Raw genomic sequence first — 23,667 nt, forward strand, 5'->3', positions numbered from 1 at the left:
AAAGTTGAAAGCTATTTTAGCATTTCACCAGAAGGTACACAGAATCACACAGAGTAGTAAAGTAACCAGTTATCCTTTACAACAGTATGACCTGGTTCCACTTACCTGCCAGTTTACATTTTGCAGCTTGAAAGGGCAAGGAGCAAAATTTTCCATCCAACTTGTGAAGCTTCATCCTGTCAACAATTTCATTAAATCCATGATCTACAAAAAACACCTGAAATGACATTTCAATGTATTTATACGGCTAGAAATCAGGTTGCAGGTACCAAAAAAACACTTCAGCGATAATTTTAGCAATTGTAAAAAAAAACGACAAGTATGCACATAATTGTAAACATCATCATGCAAAAGGCAGTTGAGTTCTTAAAAAGGTCATTTTAATTATTTTCAAAACTCATACATGAAGGAATTATGGATAAGAGATTGAACGTGGAAACTGGATAGTGAATGTTCAGTTTTTCATACTTTACAAAATGAGCCAGATATGGGAATAAAGAGGAGTATTTTTAATGTTTGCTGATGATGTAAAGCAGAGGCTGTTGTAAATTGTAAAAACAGTGGAAACTTACAAAGCGACAGGTAGATTAAGTAAGTAGATTGATCTACAGTAGACTGAATTTAACCTCGAGTTAGAGAGAGTAGACTTTGGAACAGGAACAGTAGATTGGTTTACGTTTTAATTTGGGGAAGCAGTAATAGGTATAATAATTATTAGGTATAATAAAACGCCACCAAAATGACATTTGTATTGTGTCTTTCACGTCGGGAGGATGTCCCAAGGCGCTGGACAATCAGGGTTTCGGACCCGAGCTGAGGGTCGGGAAGGATGGAGGGGTGGGGGGGCGCGGGTAGAAGGGTGACCAAAGGTACAGTCGAAGAGGAGGGTCTTAATACACGTCTTGAAGGATGCAAGGGAGGGGAGCGGTGGAGGGACTGCGGGATGGAGTTCCAGAAGGTGGGGGCAGAGCGGCTGAAAAGGCCCGCCCGCCAATGGTGGTGCGGACGAGGCGGGGGACGTGAAGCAGGCCAGAGCCCGCTAAGCGGAGGGAACGGGCAGGTTGGTAGGGGGATTGGAGGTTGCAGAGGTAATAATAATCCTCGCATTTGATATAGCGCCTTATCACGTCTTTGAGTCGTCTCAAAGCGCTTCACAGAATATACTGTAAAGTGAATCGATTGTGAAAGGTAGACATCAACAAAGAGCTTTAGGGGTCTAAATCCATAAATGGATAAAACCTAAGTTGCAGGTCTGTAAAGGAATTAATACAGCAAATGGGATGCGGGAATTCCTAACCAGGTGTTTGGACTGTAAAAGCAGAGAAATGCTGTTTCAGTTATTCAGAATGCTGTTCGGAAGCTCATTTTGAATATTGGGTTCAGTTTTAAGCATTTAAATAAAGAAGGATTTACTAGTTTAATGTAGATTCATTAGATGAATAAATGGGATGGTGGCATTTAGCTATGATGTGAGCCTGAGTATATTGAAAAGTACTGACGAGGTTGAGGGGGTAATCTGATCGCAGTGTTTGAAATAACAAGGTAGAATTAAAAAGAAGGTTAATGGATGACTTCCCTGTGGCTGAACCCAAAACTAGGGTCCATCATTTTAACTTAGATCTAGGAAGGTTCGAAGTGAGATCAGAAAACATTTCTTCAGACAGAGGGTTGTGAAAATTTGGAATTTGCTAAGAAGAAGCAGAATCCAATGAGATGTTTAAAATGGGGATAGATACATCGGAACAGGAAGAGGCCATTCAGCCTGTCCTGTCATTTTACTGAATCAGAGAATCTCTCAATGGAGATACTGCCCAACTGAGTTTATTATTACAATAACTTTTTTCTCATTTGAAGATGATTGAATTGTCTGAACTCTAGAAATGGAACAGTTAGAGATGTTTTAGGTGCTGTATATGAAGTACAGTTAATAAAACACATTTTCCCTTTTGGCTTCAACCTCTGCTACCCATCACTGTCAATCAGAGCAATAGGAATCTAGCCACCGTAGTCTGAGCTCACAACAATGCAAACACCCAGAGGTTATATTCTAAGGCACTAGTCTTCAAAGTCTGCTGTAATTCAACCTCGATTGCCGCTAACCTACAACAGCATATCGAGAGTAAAGAACTCGGCTGGCATATTTAGGGGACATCAAGACCTGAGATAGCTGAAGAAGACTAGTTTAAAGATGGGAATTTTCTGCACTTGGATCAGAAGGTGAAAATTTAAATCTGGTTCTTCATATACACAGAGGGTCACCTGGAACAAAATTTATCAGTACCTTCACTTTTGTTGCCTCCACTTCAACTATCTGCGCTCTTAGCCATGAATCCTCTTCAGCACTGACAGCTACAAGCTGCCCAACACTTTGGGAGTTTAGTGGCACCATAGGATTATCACTATTAGTGAAATGCTCTTTCATGGCATCTTCAATTTGTTCAAGAGCACCAGAATATTCCGGTCCAATGTACCTGGTGGGGAAACATGCATCTGCTTAAAAACAAGTTCTGAACGAAGTTAAACCTTTCACTGCTCCAATTGTATTTATTTTTTAAATTTATTTTAATCGCTCAGCATTGCAATAAATATCAGTGAACTCAGGTGACTTTTTGGTATGTATGAAACTAATTTAAACAGTGAAGTGTAAGGGTTGCTGATGTCTTGTGCTTAGAGAGATGAGTTGACAATAATTGTGCACTGAATGGAGATAGTTGAGAAATGAAGCTTTCACAACCAGTGTTACCACCAAGAAGTCCAGGTCAACTACCCCACACTCCCTCTATACTCTTTGCAGTTTGTTTTAAACTTACCCTCTGCTGCACAAGTGGGCATTTTATATTTTCCCTGCACCAGGGGAGGGGAAGAAAAATTCTATTTTAGTTTTGCTTTAAACGAATTGGTTATAAAAAACATTTATGACCCACATACATTACTCAGAGGTCTAAAATCGGTCGGTCTACATCAGCTGGCAAGATGCCTCAATGCTGCCCTGCAGTTTGATATTTTATACAATGTTGTGCAGTGTAAAATAAGGGATGCACCAACAGTAAAGGTATTCAAATCGCAAGCAGAATATTTTAAGTTAGAATACATAAACGTTAATATATAAGTAAATTGCGTAGGCTTATACATCCTACGTTTCCAATATTATGACCATTCTCATTCTTTTCAGTATGTCTTTTAAGAGAAAACTATTTTGGCTAACAATTGAGACCTTCTAAGCCCAATAACTATTTATAGTGAGAATACTGGATGATGTGCTATAAACTGTGAGGAAGTCATATTCTATACATCTATACCTTTTTACTTTTGAATATTGTTCTGGCCCTTACTAGATGACAAAATATGATAAATCAACAAATGTTCTCTTGGAATACTTTAGTCAAAAAAGCAAGTAAATTGAGAAAACATTACTCATTTAATTATATCTAAAATTTTTCTATTCTATGTGTCACTAGTATATTGCATTATCTGTAGTGTTGCATTTCTAATGGAGATTGAATAATTTTTACATTACATTCTTATTTGTTCAAAGTAATGCACACAAATTTGTCATTTTGAGTGGAGAGGTAAGAGGAACTGAATACAAGAACATATCTTCAAGAACCTTAGCAAGCTCTACTGCAAATTCTACCCATTTCAAAGGATATTACCATGTCCCCAAAAAGCCAATATGAGCTTTGATAACCCCATCAGACCAGTCCTTGTCAGGCTCCACTGGCTCCTACTTACCGACCGGATCGTTTTCAAGCTCCTCACTCGTTCTCAAATCCATTCAGGCCCTCGCACCTCCCTACCTATCCGATTTGCTTCCCACCCCCCACCCGCTGCCTCTGCTTGGCTGGCTCCGGCCTCCTGTTTGTTCCTCGTCCCTTCCACCGACACTGGCTGTGCTTTCAGCCACCGCGCCCTAAAACTGTGGAACTCTCTCCCCCGATCTCTTCCCCTTGCTCCCGCCCCACTTTCAAATCACGCCTAAAGACCTTCCTCTTTGATCGTGCTTGCAGTCACCTCCCGCTCCTCCATGGTCAAGTGCTCCGGGACTCTACCCGTGCGAAGGGCGCTATGTAAATGCAAGTTGTTGTCGTTGATGAAGATTACGTTTCAATAAAAGCTTAAATTTACCCTCTATTGGTTTGATTAAGTTATCACTAATAAAGTTCACCTCCTTTCTGCGTTAATCTGGATAAATGGCACATGTTGAGAAGGTCTCACCTTATGACAGCTTCATCAGTGGTGTTCAGTTCAACCACCAAGACAGATGGGAACTGTTCCACTGGAATGCTTAGAGGGAGAGGAAGTGGCTGCACAGTGCAAGTTTCTGTAAATTCGTGAGAAATCAAAGCCATTTCATTTTCAGCTAATGCAAGGAGGTCAGTATTAACACAGGTTTTATGAGGTGTACGAAGTCCTACACCAGTGCCATCCTCATTGATCTTCTCGCTTTTCACATCTGGTTTCACCAAAGCAGTGGGAGTCACTGGTACAGGAGAGGGAATCTCTCGTGGTTTCTCACTTTGCTCGTCATCGTTCTTTGTTGCTTTTGCGTAAAGAATTGCCTTTTTGCGATCACCAGACACTGCATAATCCACGGTGCAAATCTCAGACAAACAGTCAAGATTATCCAAAATATTCTGAGGAAACTGCATCTTGTAGGTTTCTTCAAACAACTTTGGCAGTGCGTTGGCCCAAAGACCACTGCTGTACTTTTGCAACAACTCAATTAAGTTTTCTTTTATATCCGTGTCTGTTGCAGGTTGGGTTTTAGCTGCAGCTTGCTTTCCTCCTTGAGTGACAGGTTTGTTGGAAACTGAAGCCTCCTGGTTCTTGTCAGCCGTCTTCTGGTTAAAGCTCCCCTTCCTTTGCGCGTGACCACTCTTTGCAGGATAAAGTAGCAATTCTGCCAAACCGCTGCCAGATGACTTTTCAACCTGAACAAGAAAAAGTAAGGAACAGATGTTCAGTTCATCCAAAAAGTAAAAATATGGAAGTTGTTGGCAGCAAGAGATGTTGCTGTCTTCCTTCTCACCCAAAAATAAAACTGCATGTGATACACAAAGCACGGAATGTCCCACAGGGAGTTTTTATTAATCAGACTAATAGCAGTGGCAAGCAAATCACTTTAAAGATCAAACTGAAGCCAATAATGCAAACTAAATAATTGGGGTAAGTTCATTCTGCTCTAACCTCAGGATGACGAAGCTTGATTCAAAAGTACCATTACCACCAAAGAAACTGTCCTTGAGATGGCTCCTCAACGACTTGGTGGTAATCAGTGTCACACAGACCTGAGTGAGAGAAACCAAGGTTCCTTCTGCCTATTCATGGGTGGTAAAGGTCCCAGGGCACGAAGGAGTTTATACTGGTGTCCTCCAAATTACATTGGTCACTTCATAGATGCTTTTGGGACATTGCTGTGCACAAATTGGCTGCTGTGGTCACCTACAAAATACACAGTAACTACACTTTACAGTAAATCCGGTGAAGCGCTTCGAGGCATCCTCCTGATGTGAAAGGTGCCACACAAAAAAAAAAGTGCAAGGATTAAATGGTCAGGTGAAAAAATGGTGCCAATATGGAACAAGGTGTTCTCAGTTTGCATAATAAAGCTTCCGTCTATTCTTGAGTCGTCACTGAGTACATCTGGTCCCATGTGCTAAAGGCACTAATGCAAATCAACAGATATTGTACATTCAAACATTTGTGCAATATGCTTTTTAATCTCAAATTCATCAACTCATGTGGTGAACTCATTTCTCTCTCCATTGAAGGCTAAAATATTCCCCACTCCTTCAACCAAAATCTCAATAGCTAACCCTTCCACTATCACAGGAGTCAATTTCATACTAATGGGAGGCAGAGCTGGTGAGGAAAAGTCAAACAAGTTAAACGGTTACAGAATAGTCTTATTCTCATGGAGTTTGCAGGAAAGCTTTGCCTTCCTTGGTATGCAACTAACTTAATGTGTGAGGCTGGTTGGAGAACAGTAATGGAATCATGGAGGAGGTGAGGTGGTGTAAGGGTTTTTGAAGAGAGAATTATAAATTAACAACCGCCAACAAATGTCAGTGTACATAAAGGATAAAGCAGAGAAGGCAGGAGAGAAAATTAAAGAAAAATTAGGAGAGGAATTACAGAATAAGAAAAGGCCAGAAAACGAAGTGCAATAAAGACATTCACAAAAGCAAGAAAATTGTAGAAAGTTTACAGCACACAAATACTATTCAGTCCATGTCATCAACAACAACAACATTCCATTTAGAGAGCGCCTTTCACGTCGGGAGGACGTCCCAAGGCGCTGTACAGTTGGGTCAGGAGCCGAGCATTGAGGGGAAATGGTCAGGGTGAGGGGAGGGAAGGGAGGGGGCGAGGAGGGGGTAGAGAGTCGAGAGCGGAGCTGAAGGCTCGGTCAAAGAGAAAGGTCTTGAGACCGGCCTTGGAGGAAAGGGAGGAGGCGGCGAAGGCACTGGGGGATAGCGTTCCAGAGCGAGATACTCCACTGAAGCTATCGATTCCCAGTACCACTTCTTGTACTTAACCAGTTTCCTTTCATATTATTTTCTGACAGCAAGTAAAAGATGTAAACCAATGAAAGGGATGTACTTTTTTGGTTTGCGGCAGGATCTCGTATGCCAGGCTACAACATCCATTTTTGAGCGTCAGTCCAATCCTGGTAATATCCCTGTGGTTCTCTCATCAATCTTGCCAGCACCACTATTTCTGAGGATATGCACCTTCCTGCAGAGCACTGTTTCCTTGAGTTGTTTCAGTGACAACCAGATATCTAACCAAGTAAAGTCACCACTCAGCCCAATACAACAAGCGATCCTCAGCGATGTTAATTGTTTTATTACCCACTGGGTAAAAACAGAAGCAAATGCCTGCAGAGCAGGTGCTGCCATTCTATCCTAATACTAAATAATAATAATCCTTGTTTTGATATATCGCCTTATCTAAGTCGTTGTGGGGCTTGAACCCTTCTGACTCGGGGATGAAAGTGCTACCACTGCGCCAGACTAACACACACAAGTCTTCAATGTCACTGAAGACTTCATTACAAAGACGAAGGCTATGAAGTCCTGAAAAAGACAGTTTTAATACCAAGTTCACCATTGAATGTTGCTCTATTCGGTTCTGAGGGAAGTTTAAATCCCCACTTTCTTTCATATTTCTATGATAAATATATCAGAAAAGGCACCAAAATAAAAAAAAGGCTTGACCATCAAACGGCAGAACCTAACCTCCTGCAATAGATTTCAAAAAAATTAAACTGAGACCTTGCAGAAACCCAGAAAGAAAATTCAGGCATTTTCTCAGATCGTAGAATTCAGGGTTTTGCCAAGTACAATTTCGCCCGCAAAATTGTTTTGTGTTGGGCGAAACCTTAGGCAAGTTTCCTTACGCCACACACACGCCTCTGTTTACCCAGCAGTAACAACAACAAGATTCCATTTATTGAGCGCCTTTCATGTTGGGAGGCCGTCCCAAGACGCTATACAGTTGGGTCAGGACCCGAGCATTGGGGGGAAATGGTCAGAGTGAGGGGAGTGAAGGGAGGGAGCGAGGAGGGGGTAGAGAGTCGAGAGGGGAGCTGAAGACACGGTCAAAGAGAAAAGTCTTGAGACCAACCTTGAAGGAGGAAAGGGAGGAGGCGGCGAAGGCACTGGGGATGGAGTTCCGGAGCCTCGGGGCTGAGAGGCTGAAGGCCCGACCACCGATAGTAGGGCGGTTGGGGCGGGGGATGTGGAGCAGACCGGAGCCAGAGGAACGGAGGGTACGGGCAGGTAGTAGGGGGATAGTAGGTCGGAGAGGCAGGAGGGAGCGAGGCCGTGAATGGCCTTGTAGGTGAGGATGAGGATCTTGAATTCGATCCTCTGGGGGATGGGGAGCCAGTGGAGGCGAGCGAGGGTGGGAGTGATGTGGTCGCGGTGTCTGGTGCGGGACAGTACACGAGCTGCAGAGTTCTGAATGACCTGCAGTGTGGAGGGAGGGCCGGGAAGACCGGCGAGGAGAGAGTTCCCATAGTCCAGCCTTGAGGTGATAAAGGCGTGGACCAGAGTTTCAGCCGCGTGAGGGGTGAGGTAGTGACCATACCTGGTCAAATCTACTCTTATTCATCACATATTTAAGTTATTAAAACACTATTATAATTTTTTATGCTCAATCTTCTCATATTGTATCGTAACTATAAAACAGTGACTTCTATTATGTGAGCTGTGTGAACCATGTGGATAGAGGGAATTACAAGTGTGCTTAAGTGTGCAATTAACATTCCAGCTTTTCTCCTGGAGTGTTAAGGAGACAGCTTTTCAAATGATGTTTAAGCTCATAAGTACACCTGAGCTTAGTTATGGTAAAGGGTTATGGGTCCTATTTCTCGCTGGCTACATTGTAGTGATCACTGCTCTACTTAATTCAGTAAGTAGGAACCTGGTTGTTAGTCGATTGGCAGATCATTTTCCAGGGGTAATGATCCCTTCAAAATAAATAATAATAATGTGGTCACTCAATCCACGACTGTTTGTGGGACACTGCTGTACGCGGTTCGCCCACAAAATGTAGTCAATTCACTTTTATGGTATATTCTGTGAAGCACTTTGTGATGTCTCGAAAACATGAGAAGGCGCTATATCAAATGCAAGGATTATTATTATTAACAGTAATATATATATGTATACACTGTGAAGCTCTTTGAGAGGTCTCAACGATTTGATAAGGCGCTACATCAAATGCAAGGATCCAACTTGGAGAGAGCTAAAAAGGGAACCACTCACATGGAGCAGATAGACAGGAGCCTGACAAAAATACACACATTTGGGAATCATAGGGAAAAGCTTGGACCATTTGTAAACCAAAGATTTAAATATCGTAAGACATTTTAGTCAAATAAATTCTACTTAAAATCATTTACTTACATAATACTGTACATGTCCAGCAGTTATACTGAATACAAACTTTAAGGAATGTTTTCACAAAAGAAATGCACTTTCATACCTGGTCAAATCTACTCTTATTCATCACATATTTACGTTATTAAAACACTATTATAATTTTTTATGCTCAATCTTCTCATATTGTATCGTAACTATAAAACAGTGACTTCTATTATGTGAGCTGTGTGAACCATGTGGATAGAGGGAATTATAAGTGTGCTTAAGTGTGCAATTAACATTCCAGCTTTTCTCCTGGAGTGTTAAGGAGACAGCTTTTCAAATGATGTTTAAGCTCATAAGTTCACCTGAGCTTAGTTATGGTAAAGGGTTATGGGGCCTATTTCCCTCTGGCTATATTGTAGTGATCACTGCTCTACTTAATTCAGTCAGTGCCATTATAAAAATTGAATATTATGCTTTCTACAACATTTCCACAATATAGTATTGTTTACCTTGCACAAACAATGTCTGCTTTCAAACTCTGCCTCAACCCTTTGGAACTCCATCCCCAAATCCCTTCACCTTGCTCCCTCTCTTGCCTCCTTCAAGGCACGACACAAGACCCTCCTTTTTGACCAGGCCTTCAGCTGCCCTCCTACCTCTCTGCCCTCCCTCATCCCAACTCTGCCCCCTCACGCTTCGGTCCTGATCCTTGACTGTCAGTGACTTGGGACATCCTCCTGAAGTGAAAGGCACTTTACAAATGTAATTGTGTTATTGTTGTCTCCCTTAAAAAACCTGTTGGCTGATACCTTGAACATTATTCCCAAGGAGCATCACAAAAAGTTCATTCATTTTCCATGAGACAAAAAAAAGGGCAAGAAATAGATGGAAGGAAAATAGCTACAGTGGTGCAGATATACAATATGAAATATAGGGTAAATGGACTCCATATGAAATAGAGTAGAAGAATATTTTTTGATATGCACTTTTGAATTCAACCACCATTTTGCCTTGGGAAATTAGTTTGAAATCAACATAGGCACAAAAAACATAACTTTACAGAGATAGCATAACACAAACAAAATATTATGATGCAAGAGAAACTGAGGTAGTGCATTGTGAAACAGATTGGGAGAAATAAAAAATACAGAAGAGGGATAAACATGAGAAAATAGACACAGAATAAGGTTAGGCCTGTGGAATAAAACAGAAGAATGCAAAAACTACATCAAAAGGTAGACACTTGAGAACATTAGGTGAATATCATTTGAACCAAGTCTGAGCCCTTAGAGTGATGAATCTAACAGATATGGTGAGAGAATTCTTGATGTTGGACGTTGTGGCAGAACTAAATAGAGCAATGAAGAGAACATAGAATATAAGAACATAAGAATTAGGAGCAGGAGTAGGCCATTCGGCCCCTCCAGCCTGCCCCGCCATTCAATAAGATCATGGCTGATCTATTCTAACTCCACCTATCCGCCTTATCCCCATATCCCTAAACCCTTTATCCACAAGAAATCTATCAATCTTAGTCTTGAATATGTTCAAGGACTGAGCATCTACAGCCCTTTGGGGTAGAGAATTCCATAAATTCACTACGCTCTGAGTGAAGAAGTTTTTCCTCAACTCAGTGCAAAAGGGCTTACCCCTAATTTTAAGACTGTGACCCCTGGTTATAGTTTCTCCAACCAGGGGAAAAAGTCTCCCACTATCTATTCTGTCGTGCCCCTTAATAATCTTATAGGTTTCTATAAGAAACTCTTAAGAGACTCTTTATACTTTGTTTTTTCTATGCTACTGAATCGAATTCCCAGTTTCTCCTCTTTAAATCCTACTTTTGCATCTTTTCTCTCTAATTACCATTCTATCCCAAGAGAAGCTCCATTCAAGTTCCACTTAAAACAAACATGACGCTTTTTCCAATTACAAAAAATGGAGAGGGTATGTGGTACATACAGAAGATACCAGGAAAGGGTAAGACAGTACGTGTGGGAAGGCAACACTGCTTTGATTATATTTTTCACCAAAGCAGAGGAAAAATGCAACTTCACAAACCTCCACTCATTTTACTTTGAAAGTGCAAATCAATTAAATGCGCATAATTTATAAGGTTCACACAAAAATTAAACATTTATATTTAAAATATTTTACATGTAAAGCCAAATCATACCATTATGAATCTAAGGGGAAAAGTAGGAGCTAATAATAAATAGATATGCTATTACTATTCAAAAGTGACTTCAGCGAGCATAATATTCAAAAGAGTCCGTTTTGCTGTAAAGAATATTTCACTCACCGTGCATATATGGGTCCAGGTTTCTAACTGCTTTAAAACATCCTGATGGAGCTCTTCATTGAACATCTTCTTGTACAACTGTGGATATTTGGAAACCCATACTCCATTGGTATATTTATTCAAAATCTCTTTCAATCGGGACTGCACTAATTCAGCGTTGTAGCTGGATTTAGAGGTTGTTAAATTGGATTTTCCTGTATCCACAGATTCACTCCAAACACCTGGAGTTTGAAAAAAATGAAATTGCATCACAACTTAGTATTCTTTTCTGAAGAACAATAGGAATAAAATCAAATTGAAAAGCTAATGTGTTTTGCAGTTTTAGCAGGTGCGTGATTTGAGAGCAAATGGAACTAATGTTCTTACACCAACTCTTACAATCTTAGTGGAGATAACCCAGCTGTTTCTCCTACCACAGGAATGCAGAATAATTCCCCAAGCTTCCGCAGGCACAAGCCTAATCGGTGGATCAGGGCATTAAAAGGTACATGTTAAAGACCAACATGTTGTAATAGTAAATATTTAAACACACACCACTCGGTGGCTATTTGAATATTAAATGCTGCCAAGGTAAAAAAAAAATCTGATTTGGAAATGCACTGATTTAATACCATTACTTAATAAAGGCTCTTTACATTAATGGCGAGTTATGTCCCTCAAATCCATCAAAAGCAGTCTTCAACAAAATGCAGCTAATAATCCTTGCATTTGGTATCGCACTTTATCAAGTCTGAAGGACGTCTGAAAGCGTTTCACCAGATTTACTGTGAAATGAAGTGGCTCTGTATTTGTGGCCAACCACAGCAGCACATTTGTGCACAGGAGTGTCCCTCAAACAATCATGAAGCAAGCGACCGATCTTATTTGGGGATTGTTGGCCAGGATATCAGGAGACTTCTCTTTCTGAATAGTGCCATGGGATCTTTAACGTCCACCTTAACAGGTAGACGGGATCTCGGTTTAACCGTCTCATCCAAACGACAGTATCTCAGACAATGCAACAGCCCCCACTCCCCCAATGGCTAAACTATGCCCGTCTTGAACCTCTTTCTCTCACGACTTTGTCAACAGCAAAATTAAAGTAAATTGGATTGTGGTTTACCCTTTCACTGAAAGATAGAATTATCCAGAAACAAAGAAATGTATTCAAATCACAGCGATAAAGTCAATTTGATGCTTCAAGGAGTAATCTTTGAGAGTTGGAAAGTAAAACAGTAGAATGGTGGATGTGTGAAAGATGAAAGGAACATTGGAAAACATCATATGCGCTTGAAGAGGATGCCATTGTATCCTGTGCTATATACAGGTTATGTAAATATTGTAAATGAAAATAAAAAAACTGACACTACGTACCAGTCTGCTCACTTGGTGTATTTTTGGCCAAATGCACCTGAAGCTCCTTCTGAAATCTTGGAGGAAATGAAAGAGGTGGCCTTTTTTCAGATCTGTTCGGAGAAAATGACACTTAAGATTAGAAATCTTAAAATTCAGTAATCTATCTAGGTGTGATCATCAAACTTTAAATGGGTAAGACAAGCAAGACAGCTGAGAATTCCTTACTGTATTGCCTACATTAACTTATTGTGCTTTACTTTGTCTAGAAGAGGCACAGTACCATAATATCTGTCAAAACAAGGAATTCATTTCTCTTACAGTAGTAAAAAAAAATTCCATTGTAAATGGAAATGTTAATATAGGACAAATCAGTATTTCCTAAATCTTGTCCACTGCAAAAATAAAAATGTACATACTGTGTGTGCCAGACCTCATTTGGAGCGCTGTGTGCAGTTCTGGTCACCATACCATAAGAAGCATATTGAAGCAGGTTGGGCAAGTGCAGCACAGACTTACTTGGATATGATCGGGACAGATTTTTCTCTGGAGATGAGGCATTTGGGAAGGGATATGATAAAGATGTTTAAAATTACGATAAGTTGCCACACACATAAGCAAGTTGTTTTCACATGTTGGTGAATCCATAACAGGGGTATAAACAATAAGATAGTCACTAGCATATCCAAGAGTTTGCAGTGCTACAAGATGCTATCTTAAGTGAAGGGAGCTATGTAAGCGCAGGTTGTTGTAAAAGATTTTTTTGAGACGCATCTTTTCCCAGCGGTGCACTTCTGAACCAGAAGGCGTCAATGTATTTATGAGTAAACTCAATGCAGCCACGAGGGAGGAGGGATGAGGACGGTAGAGACAAACTTAGAATATTGTATCCAGCAAAATGTAAGAAACCTATTCTATTGTTAATGGAAATTTAAAAATAGGACAAATATTTGGAGGATTGTTGGCCAGGACACGAGAGGAACCCACCCCCCCACCCACCCCGAATAATGCCACAGGATCTTTAACGTCCGCCTGAACAGGCAGACGGGACCTCGGTTTAACGTTTCATCCGAAGCATGGAATTACCTCAGTCTCCTCTTTTCTAAAGAGAACAAACCCGATTTGCTCAAACTTTTCACAACCATTTCAATCCTCTGTACCCCATTCAAGGGGAATTTTATCTGTTCTATGAGTATTAACTAGAACTTTACAAAAGTATATTCTTCTGATTAAATGTCAATAAGATCATTATTGAATTCATCCAAACATTTTGTAGATTTGTTCACGATTTCCACTGATATTTTTCTGATAGGTTCAATTCTGTTGACTTAATAAATGGCTGTTTTGTGGAAATACATACTCCCTCTTCTACATCCTTGTTCCCATAGCAATTATCTTTACTTATCCACATCAAAATACATCTGCTACCTACTGGATTAGTTATCAAAGAGATCCAAATTGTTCTGGTCTGCTGTAGTGTTTCTAATTATTTGCGCTGCCTTCTATTTCATCAGTGAAATTACATCATAAAAGGAGTTTTTGTGGTCTATCTGAAGTAAGAATAATAACCATTGCATTTGATACATTGCCTTACCACGTCTTTTTGAGACGTCTCAAAGCGCTTCACAGAATATACTGTAAAGTGAATCGACTGTATATTTTGTGGGCGAAATGCGGCAGCCAATTGCGCACAGCAGCGTCCCACAAACAGTCGTGGATTGAAGTGACCAATTTATTACGACTGTTTTTTTGAAGGAATTATTACCACTGGAAAAGCCAACCACCAATCGATTAACAGGTTCTTACTTCCTGCTAGGTAAACAGAGGCGTGTGGAGTAAGGAAACTTGCCCAACATTTCGCCCTACCAGCAACTGAACCCAGCTCGCTCGCTTGTGAGGCGAGTGCTCTAAGCGACGGGACTCCACAGATACATCCCATACTGAAGTATTCTAATTCCAATTCCCCCTCTTTGTAAACTAGTTCCTATCACCTTATTATCTGTAATATTTGGAAATTTTCCTTATGACATCTTTATCAAATTAACATTAAATAGCTGGACTTGTAAAGACTGGCTTTGAGCCCCTTAAACCTTGGAGGTCTCAATAAAAATCAAAGGGGCCCAAGTGACTTTTCCTAACCTCACGATATATACAAATTCAATATTTAGGTATCTTATAGACCATAGTGAACAGGTAATAGTTTCCTTGGTAACCAACTGAAAATTGATTTCATGTAAAATTTCAAATAATCCCATGTCATATTAAATATTTGCATACCATAAAAATAATAAAAACGGGGGGGATAAACACACAAGTGAGAGTGAAACAAGCTGATACGCGCCTGCTGATTGCACGAAGGTCTGTACAATCGCAGGCTTGCTTATATAGTACAGGTGTAACGCTTCTACGAGCCATTATCTGTCTGAATACCTTTTAGGTTTTTAGCTTGGTTTGATTTCTCTTTTTTTTTAAAAAAAAAAGAGCGCTTGGTTCAGGTTCTATTTAAACATGCAATGGCAGAGAAAAAGATTACCTACTTTGTAGAGCTGCCTTCACTTTTCGGAGATAACTTGCTCCCCCCCAGGGGTTTTGCAGGGAATGATCATGTCCAGGGGATGACATCTCTTGAAGATGTTTGTGATGTCATTGCACTGAGATGTTGCTTATAAACATCCCTTTCCCCATGCTACAAAGAGTGTGTACTCCATACAAGGAACGTGGGTTCACTTTGACATGATTGTGGAGGAAAACCTTAAAATGCAGGATCCCATATTCCCTTGCAAGGCACAGAGAAAGGAATTAGATTCTGATGGTGAAGGATGCGTCCAGTGAAGAATATGTCGATTCACAAAAAAACCATGATCCTGTAATACAGTGACTGATCCACTGATAGCTCGTCTCCCTGTGTGTTAGACATCAAGGCGTCAATTTCTTGCAGCTCAACACGGACAAGACTGAAGCCTTCCTCCAAGGGTCTCGCCAACTTCTCACTTTGCTCTGACCTCCTCAACCTCCCTGCCCACCTCCCCCACTCACACACACATTCACTGAACCAGTGCACACAAACGAGGTGTTCGGTTTGATCCTCAGCTCTCCTTCCTCACATTCAGTTCCCCACTGAGACCCTTTCTTCATCTTCACATAGCTTGTCTGGCTCCTCCTATCTCAAACAAAATGCAGCCAAAACTTCCATTGCTCACTGACCCATTTGTTAACACCAGATTAGATTTCTCAAACGCCATCATGGCAACCACAAATTCCAGATTAGACCAAACTTCATTGCCTGTATGCTCACCGGTACCAAACTCCGCACGCCCATTACCTCATCCACTGGTGGGTGCGCTTTCAGACAATGTGCTACCACTATCTGGAAATCCATCAGTCTCTCTGCCTAACCCTGCATTAAGACTCAGCTCTTTGCCCATACCTTCAGCCACCTTTTCTTCTCTTCTGCCCCTAACCGTGGCTCCATCAGTGCTGTGAAGCACTTTCGAGACATCCTAGCATCATAAAAATAACTATATAACTAATCCATGCACCTGATATAGTACTTTCACGTTCAGCAGATGCCTCAAAAGTTCTTCACAGGATTTAGTGTAAAATGCAGTGACTGTATTTGTTAGCCAAAAGCAGTGTCCACAGATAGCCATGGAGTGAATGATCAATTTTATTTGGGGGATTGCTGGCCAGAACACTGAGAAACTCCTTTCTCTTTTCGAATAGTGCTGTGGTAAGTTTCAGATCCACTTATATAAACGCAAATTGCTGCTGTTGCTGCTGCATGGAAGATTCTTCAATTTTAAGCAATGGGAAGCAAAAATATCTTGTGTGAGCTCTTATTTTGTTGATGCCTTTACTGGCATGCATTTCTGCTGCTTCACTTTCAAGATTTGCAACAGGTAATTGATTTTTTGCCACTTTCAAGAAGAGGTTAGGCCTGACTAACATAATAGAGACAGAACTGATAATTCAGCCAGCACCAAAGAATGTCTAGACATTGCCATCAATAATGATTGATAGCAATGATGGTAATGAATTTAACACTTAAGAACTTCCCTTACCTCAGCACAACTATCTCCAATACCAGGAAGCTTAATGACAAAATCAAAGGTCAAACCACAAAGCTAATAGGGTTTTTTTGGAAGGTTAAAGAAACAAATATGGAATTCAGGATCTGAAATTCTCCCTTGAAGGAACAAATTCGACCACAGTGTTATTCTGCCATTGTTTTTTTGCTGCTGCAAAACATACCACTTACTTAATTCAAACTCAAGACTAGTTCCAGTTGCTGCAAGCAGTTCAAAAAACAACTTTTTTTTTTGTTGGTCCTAATTATTGGTCTCTGATTTTTGCAGTCCTTGTACCCAACTATAGTTTTAGGGAACACAAGTACATTAATTTAGGCATTAGCCTGGCTCATTTGGTAGAACTCTTGCCCCAAAGTAAAAATGTTGTGGGTTCAAGGCCCAAGTCAGGATTTCAAGCACACAGTCCAGGCTGACGCTCCAGTCCAGTATTGGGCAGGTTTGCATTGCCAAAGGTGCCATCCTTTGGAGACACATTAATCAAAGGCCCCACCTGCCTACTCAGTTAAACATTGAATATCTAATGAGATTATTGGAAAAGAAAAGCAAGTTTCTCCCGGAGAACTGGCCAACAATCTCCCAGATTAAAAATATCAGTCCACTTATTGGATGTTTGTAGAACAACGCTGAATACGAAACCGGCTGCAGAGCTTGCCCACAAATACAATCACCACACTTTACGGAAAACTCTTGAAGCACTTTGATTTGCCTTATCATATCAATACTTCTCAAACGCGAGGTTTATTTTTATGATTTTGATTTAAAATCGATTTCAGTTGGTTCAACTGTTTGTGAGATTGAGGGATATTTGAAGATGTACTACACATAGGTTGGATTTTGTTAATTTCCAGCTGCACTGTATAATAATAATCATTGCATTTGATACAGCGCTTTTCACGGCTTCTAGATGTCTCAACGTTCTTCACAGAATATACTGTAAAAAGTGAATTGATTGTATACTTGTGGGCAAAACCTGGTAGCCAATTGCACACAGCGGTGTCCCACAAACAGTCGTGGATTGAGTGACCAAATTATTATTTTTTTTGTTAGGGATTTTAGGGATAAAGCATAATGCCACCCAACAAGAGATAAGAAATATTTGGCATAAATAAAACTCTTAATAGAACATGCAGTTTGGAAGGAAAATAGCAATGTTTAAAATGGGTGGCATTACGCTTTATGCACACTAGACAGAACACAATGCATGCACGCTTTGATTTTGTTAAAGTACTGTTGGTTCATTTGTGGGAATTTGCTAAAGGAGGATTTATCGGACTATTCTAATGGATTTAGTCAGATTACAATGATGAAGTGCCAGGCCATTCTGCTTATTGTGACCTACTGACTTCTTTTTCATTTTAAAATAAACAGATTAGCTGTTTCTGCTAAATCAATGGTACCATCACAAAAGAATAATCCATCAACGCATGCCGACAAAATAAGATGAACAAGCAGATCTGCAATTCAACAAAAAGACTGATGTGACAACACCGATTTTGCATTTCAGTGTCAATGCCTCTGACTTTAATTATCAGTCAGTCTGTGTTACTGTTTGCTTTCACTACTCAGCAGAAACAATATTGTCAATCCAATCGGAAGCCATTAAATTAGTTATGGAAGCCATTATGTCAAATTATGGATCTGCACCAATATTTATATTTAGGAAATTACATATTTTACAGAGATTTAAAAGATGACATAGCTACCTTGCTCTAACACATACGACAGCTTGCATTTATATAGCATCCTTCTTATAGGATGAATGTTCTGAAGTGCGTCACATAGATGCTGGAGTTCATCAAGAATAAGGAAGGAGAATTTAAGGTCATTAAACAAAGTTATGGAGTTCCAGAGAGAGGGAGTATAATGAATATAAGCTCACCCAATAGGGGGAGAGGAGTAGGCTAGAGTTGGGCAACTAGGCTAGAGAACAGGGTATTAGTAGATAAGTTGGGCAAATATTCAAATACAATTTGAATGGCTCCAATGCACAACTTACATTGGTGTCTGAGGTTATAAAATAATCCAAATCTGTAATGAAGCATAACAAAATGGAAATGTACAGTAAGTCTAAGGAGAAAGTTCACTTAGTGTCTCATGTATGGCTATTCATCATTATTAAATTGGGTGGGTTAGAAGAATCCCTTTAAATAACAATAATTCTTGAATTTGATATAGCACCTTATCAGACAGCATCTCTGACAATGCAGCACTCGCCCAGCGTTGCACTAAACAACAACAAAAACAACAACAAAATTACATTTGTAAAGCGCCTTTCACGTTGGGAGGACGTCCCAAGGTGCTGGACACAGAGCTCCGGACCCGAGCTAAACAAGTCTATGAGCTCAAAGTCCTATCCTAGATACACAGTCAATCCACATTACAATATATTCTGTGAAGCTCTTTGAGACGTCTCAACAATATAAGGCGCTATATCAAATGCAAGAATTATTATTGTTAATAATCAGTATTAACATGGGGCTTGAACCCATAACCTTCTGAGTCAAAAGCAAGATTGTTACCAACTGAGTAGGGCATCTTTCTGGAATAGAAGAGCAAGAAAGTAGAGACATTAAGAAGGTAAATAATTGTCCCAGGGTTAGGGAATCTAATGTGTGCTGAAGTTATACTGTGTACATGTATGCAAAGTCCATCATGGAAGAAAACAAAGATAGCAGGACCTGGAGATCCCTGTCCAGGTGTCATGTTACCTATGCACTAATCTCAGGACACATGTTCAGTACGACGCATCTTTAAGAGGGGAAATTCTTAGAAAAGGGGAATAAAAACAGGTGTTTCACATGGCTAAAAGAGTCTCTAAATTAAGAGCCATTGCTCTCCAATACCAAAAAGAGTTCCTTCTAAATGAGGAAACGGGTTTAGGTTGGTACCCTGTGATGCTCTTTCTCCCATAGATTAAATGTGAAGATTCACACATGAATAATGACCACTTTGAGTGAGATACAGAAGAAGTAATAATAATCCACTTAGTAAGAGTTAAATACATTAATAAAATTGCGTACTTAAAATACGTCTTTTGAATTCTTACTGGTCAATAGCAGCCAACGCAGAACAAATTTTCCACACTACAGAATCCCCCTTTACTTACTCATTGTTTTGGCAGAACTAAAAACACGTGGGGAAAAAAATCTTTATCTATACATGCACAGTACATTTGCATGCAAAGCTATTTTTATATTCTTTCCAGTTACTCTTAGTTAAATCTTCCTACGATGCTAAACTTCCAACAGGCTACACAAGCTGTTGAATAGTAAAACAATATAACTTGCACTTATACAGTACTTTTCAAGTAGAATGCCGCAAAGCACTTTCAGAGAGCGTGGGAATCAAAGTTGGGTGGGAAATGGTATAAGGTGGTTGAAGGCGCAGTAAAAGAGATAGGCTTTTAGAGCAGAAAAGGAGGGAGTGAGGTGGTGGGATTAAGGGACAATATTTCAGAGAACATGGGTAAGGTGGCTGAAAGCTTGTCGACCGATGGTACAGTGGGGACATGTAACTGGTCAGAGTTAGAGTAGAGGGAGTAGAACCACAGAAGAGAGTACACAGGGTTGAGTAACGCATTGAAGGCAAGAACAAGGAACTCAAAGACATCACTAGGGGGTAGGGAACAAATGGAGCAAATGGAGAACAGGAGGCACATGTACTCTATGGATGGGACTTGCCAAGGGGGATGTTTGAAAAAGTTGTCCCTTTTTGTGTTGGGAGAACATCTTAAAGAGCTTCATAGGATTTACAGTAAACTAAACCTTGGTGGTTATTTTATAGGCAAAGGTGGCAAGAGATTTGTGCACAGTAATGTCCAACAAACGGCCAGGAGGTTTTATCCCATCCAATTTTATCTGGGGGATTGTTGGGCCAGACACTAGGAGAAACTCCCTTGTCTTTTTGCGCTGAAGGATGTTCCCCCTTTCTGGTGGAATGAACTATGAGCAACAATTAAACAGCTGGGGCTCTTCAGTCTTGAAAGCAAAACTTCCACTGGCAGGTGGGTCGGTAACCCGAGGACACCGATTTAAAATAGTTGTTAAAAGAAACAGAGGGGAGGTGAGGAGAAATGTTTTCACACAACGAGTTGTTCGGACCTGGAATCATTGTGGTGAAAGGGTGGTGGAAGCCGATTCGATTACAACTTTTAAGAGAGAAGTAGATAATTATTTGGGGAGGACAAGTTTGCAGGGCTATGGGGAGAGAACGGGGGAGTGGGATTGATTTGGATAACTCTTTTCAAAGAGCCAGCGCAGACACAATGGGCCGAATCGCCTCCCTCTGTGCTGTATAATTCTATGATCTCAGTGGAGCCCCTATAGAGATAGCTAAGAACAATACTTTAATATGTTCGGAAAGGAACAAGAGGAAACAGGTTTACAATTGGATCAGACAGCCTTCAACTGAGCCACTCGTGATCTGCGATCAACTACCTGAGCTGGACAGCAACTCCCATTTGACAACAGTCACAATTATTCTCTTTGACCGTGCCTTCAGCTCCCCTCTCGACTCTCTTCCTCCTCCTCGCTCCCTCCCTTCCCTCCCCTCACCCTGACCATTTCCCCCCTCCTCTCTCCCTCCCTTCCCTCCCCTCACCCTGACCATTTCCCCCCTCCTCTCTCCCTCCCTTCCCTCCCCTCACCCTGACCATTTCCCCCCTGCTCGGGTCATGACCCAACTGTGCAGCGCCTTGGGACGTCCTCCTGACGTGAAAGGCGCTCTATAAATGGAATCTTGTTGTTGTTGTTGTTGTTAAGACCAATCTCTATCCACAACCAAAGCCTACATAGTCTGCCTGGTTCAACACCCACATCATGGAGTCTAATTTGCTGTATTTAACAGATTTCCTTAATTTAACAAAAAAAGGATACAAAGATGTTTGGATTTCAAACACTCCAGAATGCATATTTCATCAATTTAAGGATTCCGAAGTTTAGGACACATTTCTTATTAGTAAATACTACAAATTATACCCCACCAAGGGATGAGCAAGTTGTCCAGAAATACATCTTGGCAAATAAAAGCCGATTTAACTATCTGATGTAAGCTATTTCCAGAACTGCTGAATTGCAATGGCTGCACTTACATTAATTTATGCTAATTTACTTTGATGTCTAAACTTACCTACAATGAAAAGCAACAAATATGGTGGTGATTGAAATTCTCCATTCTGTTAAGTGCAGTGACTTTGAAAGTGGAATCATAATAGAAAAATATTTTGCTGCAAGAGGAACATTATACCCCAGGCATGTAACTTTGCACAATCAATAATCAGCTGCTGAATTTTATAGATCTATTAAACCATTGTGCCGTGAATTAAAGCAGCAAATATACCTATTGCTCGCAACAGAAAGTGGTTTACGAACTGAAGCATCCTTAGGGGTACCACCTCCAATCGGCGTGTGCACTTTAGCTTCTGAAAGAAATTCCCTTCCCAAGCCGGACTTCGTGACACCTTGCAAGTTTCCTCTGCCTCGTGAAGCAGGAGTTGACCTCTTGCCTCCTCTTCCAGGCGGATTTACATATTCTGGCTGCCTTAAAGTTGCTTTAGGTTTTCCTGGACAAGCAAGAACGAAAGAGTCAGTTATAAAATGAAAATACCCGCAGTTTGTTCAATAATCAAATGGAAATAAAGCATCCGTTATAAAGCCATTAATACACTCAGACCACCAAAAATGTAGAAACAATTTCTGACTTAATGGAAGAGGATGCATAAAAGGCTCCCAATATTACAATATTACTCCTATTTCAGGAGAATTTCATCATATGAAATGTATGATGCAGTGATAATTATATTGAATATTCACCAAACTGTTTTCCGCCCAAATACCAGGTGGAATGGGAGATACTCTTGCAGGTCTGCTCATCCATCATCAATGCATACTCCACCTATCAGCAAGTTTACAACTCAATAATGCCCAGCAGAGCCAAATAACTTTACAAAAATTACGTTTGCAATTAATAAATCTTCCAGATGAAAATTCTCTTGTACAGAAAAAAAATCTTAAGAGCAACATTTTTAGAGGTGTGAAGATTGCTCGAAAAGTGCAGTTCCGATGAATAATATTGAAACTAACTGGAGATTGACCACTCCAAATAAATTTTGCTTTGCAAATAAGAATACAACGCCGAGTGTGCTGTTGAAACGTCTGGTTTTGCGTTAAGTGATATTTTTAATTCTCTCTGCAATCCGTAAAAACAGTAACAGATGGTGAAGTTGTCCCGACTGGGTTGGCCATAATCACTGTCTGATCGTTTCACCAATGCTCAGCGTTGCATTTATCTTTTGCATTTTTTTTCCCCCCGTGATGTTTCAACTCCTTTAGATCTCGATGCGTTTGTTTGTTGAGGGAATAAAAAAAATAAGCAAAAATTTATAGCTTTCCATAGGCCATTTCTCAAAAATGTGAGTTCAGGCATTTTATGAAATAAAAAAAAATGATTCAAGTTACTGATCATTTAATGATGTCTGAGCCTTGGATTAGTTTGGTAATTAACTAAGAGGGTCCACTTGATGAATACTTTGAATGAAGGCAAAGGCAACCTCAGACAAGTACTTGTGAGGATAGACCAAATAATCTTAATCTTTGTGGAACACTCATCTCCCCCCCCAAAAAAACTATAGCACAGGTGCAAGATTTTAAGATACTATTTAAAAAAAAGCCCAGCACACTGAGAAAACTCAATTCTATATTCCAAAAGTACAAAGAGGTCAAGTATGTCTCCTATTGCCCAAACTGGAAGAAACGTCATGCTTTTCGTATCTTCAAGCTCCATTACTGATCAGCACAGCTGCAGGGATTCTGTCTACTAGAGCAGGATAATAATAATAATAATCCTTACATTTGATATAGAACCTGATCACGTCTTCGAGACGTCTCAAAACGCTTCACGTTATATACTGTAAAGTGAATTGACTGTATATTTTGTGGGCAAAATATGCTCTATGTCCATGTGACGGTGTCACAATCATAGTGTTAAATACTTTCTTCTGATGTACCAATTTCTAATAGTGATCCTACATCCCGCATAGTAATATAAAACATGCTTCTTTGCGCTTTTGGTCATC

General features: G+C 40.3%; 1 protein-coding gene across 3 annotated transcripts in view; it reads right to left on the minus strand.

Annotated features, from left to right (window-relative positions):
* The window catches only part of LOC103182138 (tudor domain-containing protein 7), a 51,305-nt gene that overhangs the window by 11,959 nt on the left and 15,679 nt on the right, over positions 1-23,667 (minus strand). For all 3 annotated transcript variants that reach the window (XM_042337004.1, XM_007899011.2, XM_042337000.1), the window contains 6 exons: positions 21,933-22,155; positions 12,529-12,620; positions 11,176-11,396; positions 4,216-4,931; positions 2,282-2,471; positions 106-217 (listed from right to left, as the gene is read on the minus strand). In XM_042337004.1, the coding sequence (XP_042192938.1) occupies positions 106-217; positions 2,282-2,471; positions 4,216-4,931; positions 11,176-11,396; positions 12,529-12,620; positions 21,933-22,155 (1,554 nt within the window). The remainder of the gene's footprint in view (positions 1-105; positions 218-2,281; positions 2,472-4,215; positions 4,932-11,175; positions 11,397-12,528; positions 12,621-21,932; positions 22,156-23,667) is intronic.

Source organism: Callorhinchus milii, unplaced genomic scaffold (genome assembly GCF_018977255.1).
Source record: "Callorhinchus milii isolate IMCB2004 unplaced genomic scaffold, IMCB_Cmil_1.0 Scaffold1, whole genome shotgun sequence".
In the NCBI taxonomy this organism is placed as follows: domain Eukaryota; kingdom Metazoa; phylum Chordata; class Chondrichthyes; order Chimaeriformes; family Callorhinchidae; genus Callorhinchus; species Callorhinchus milii.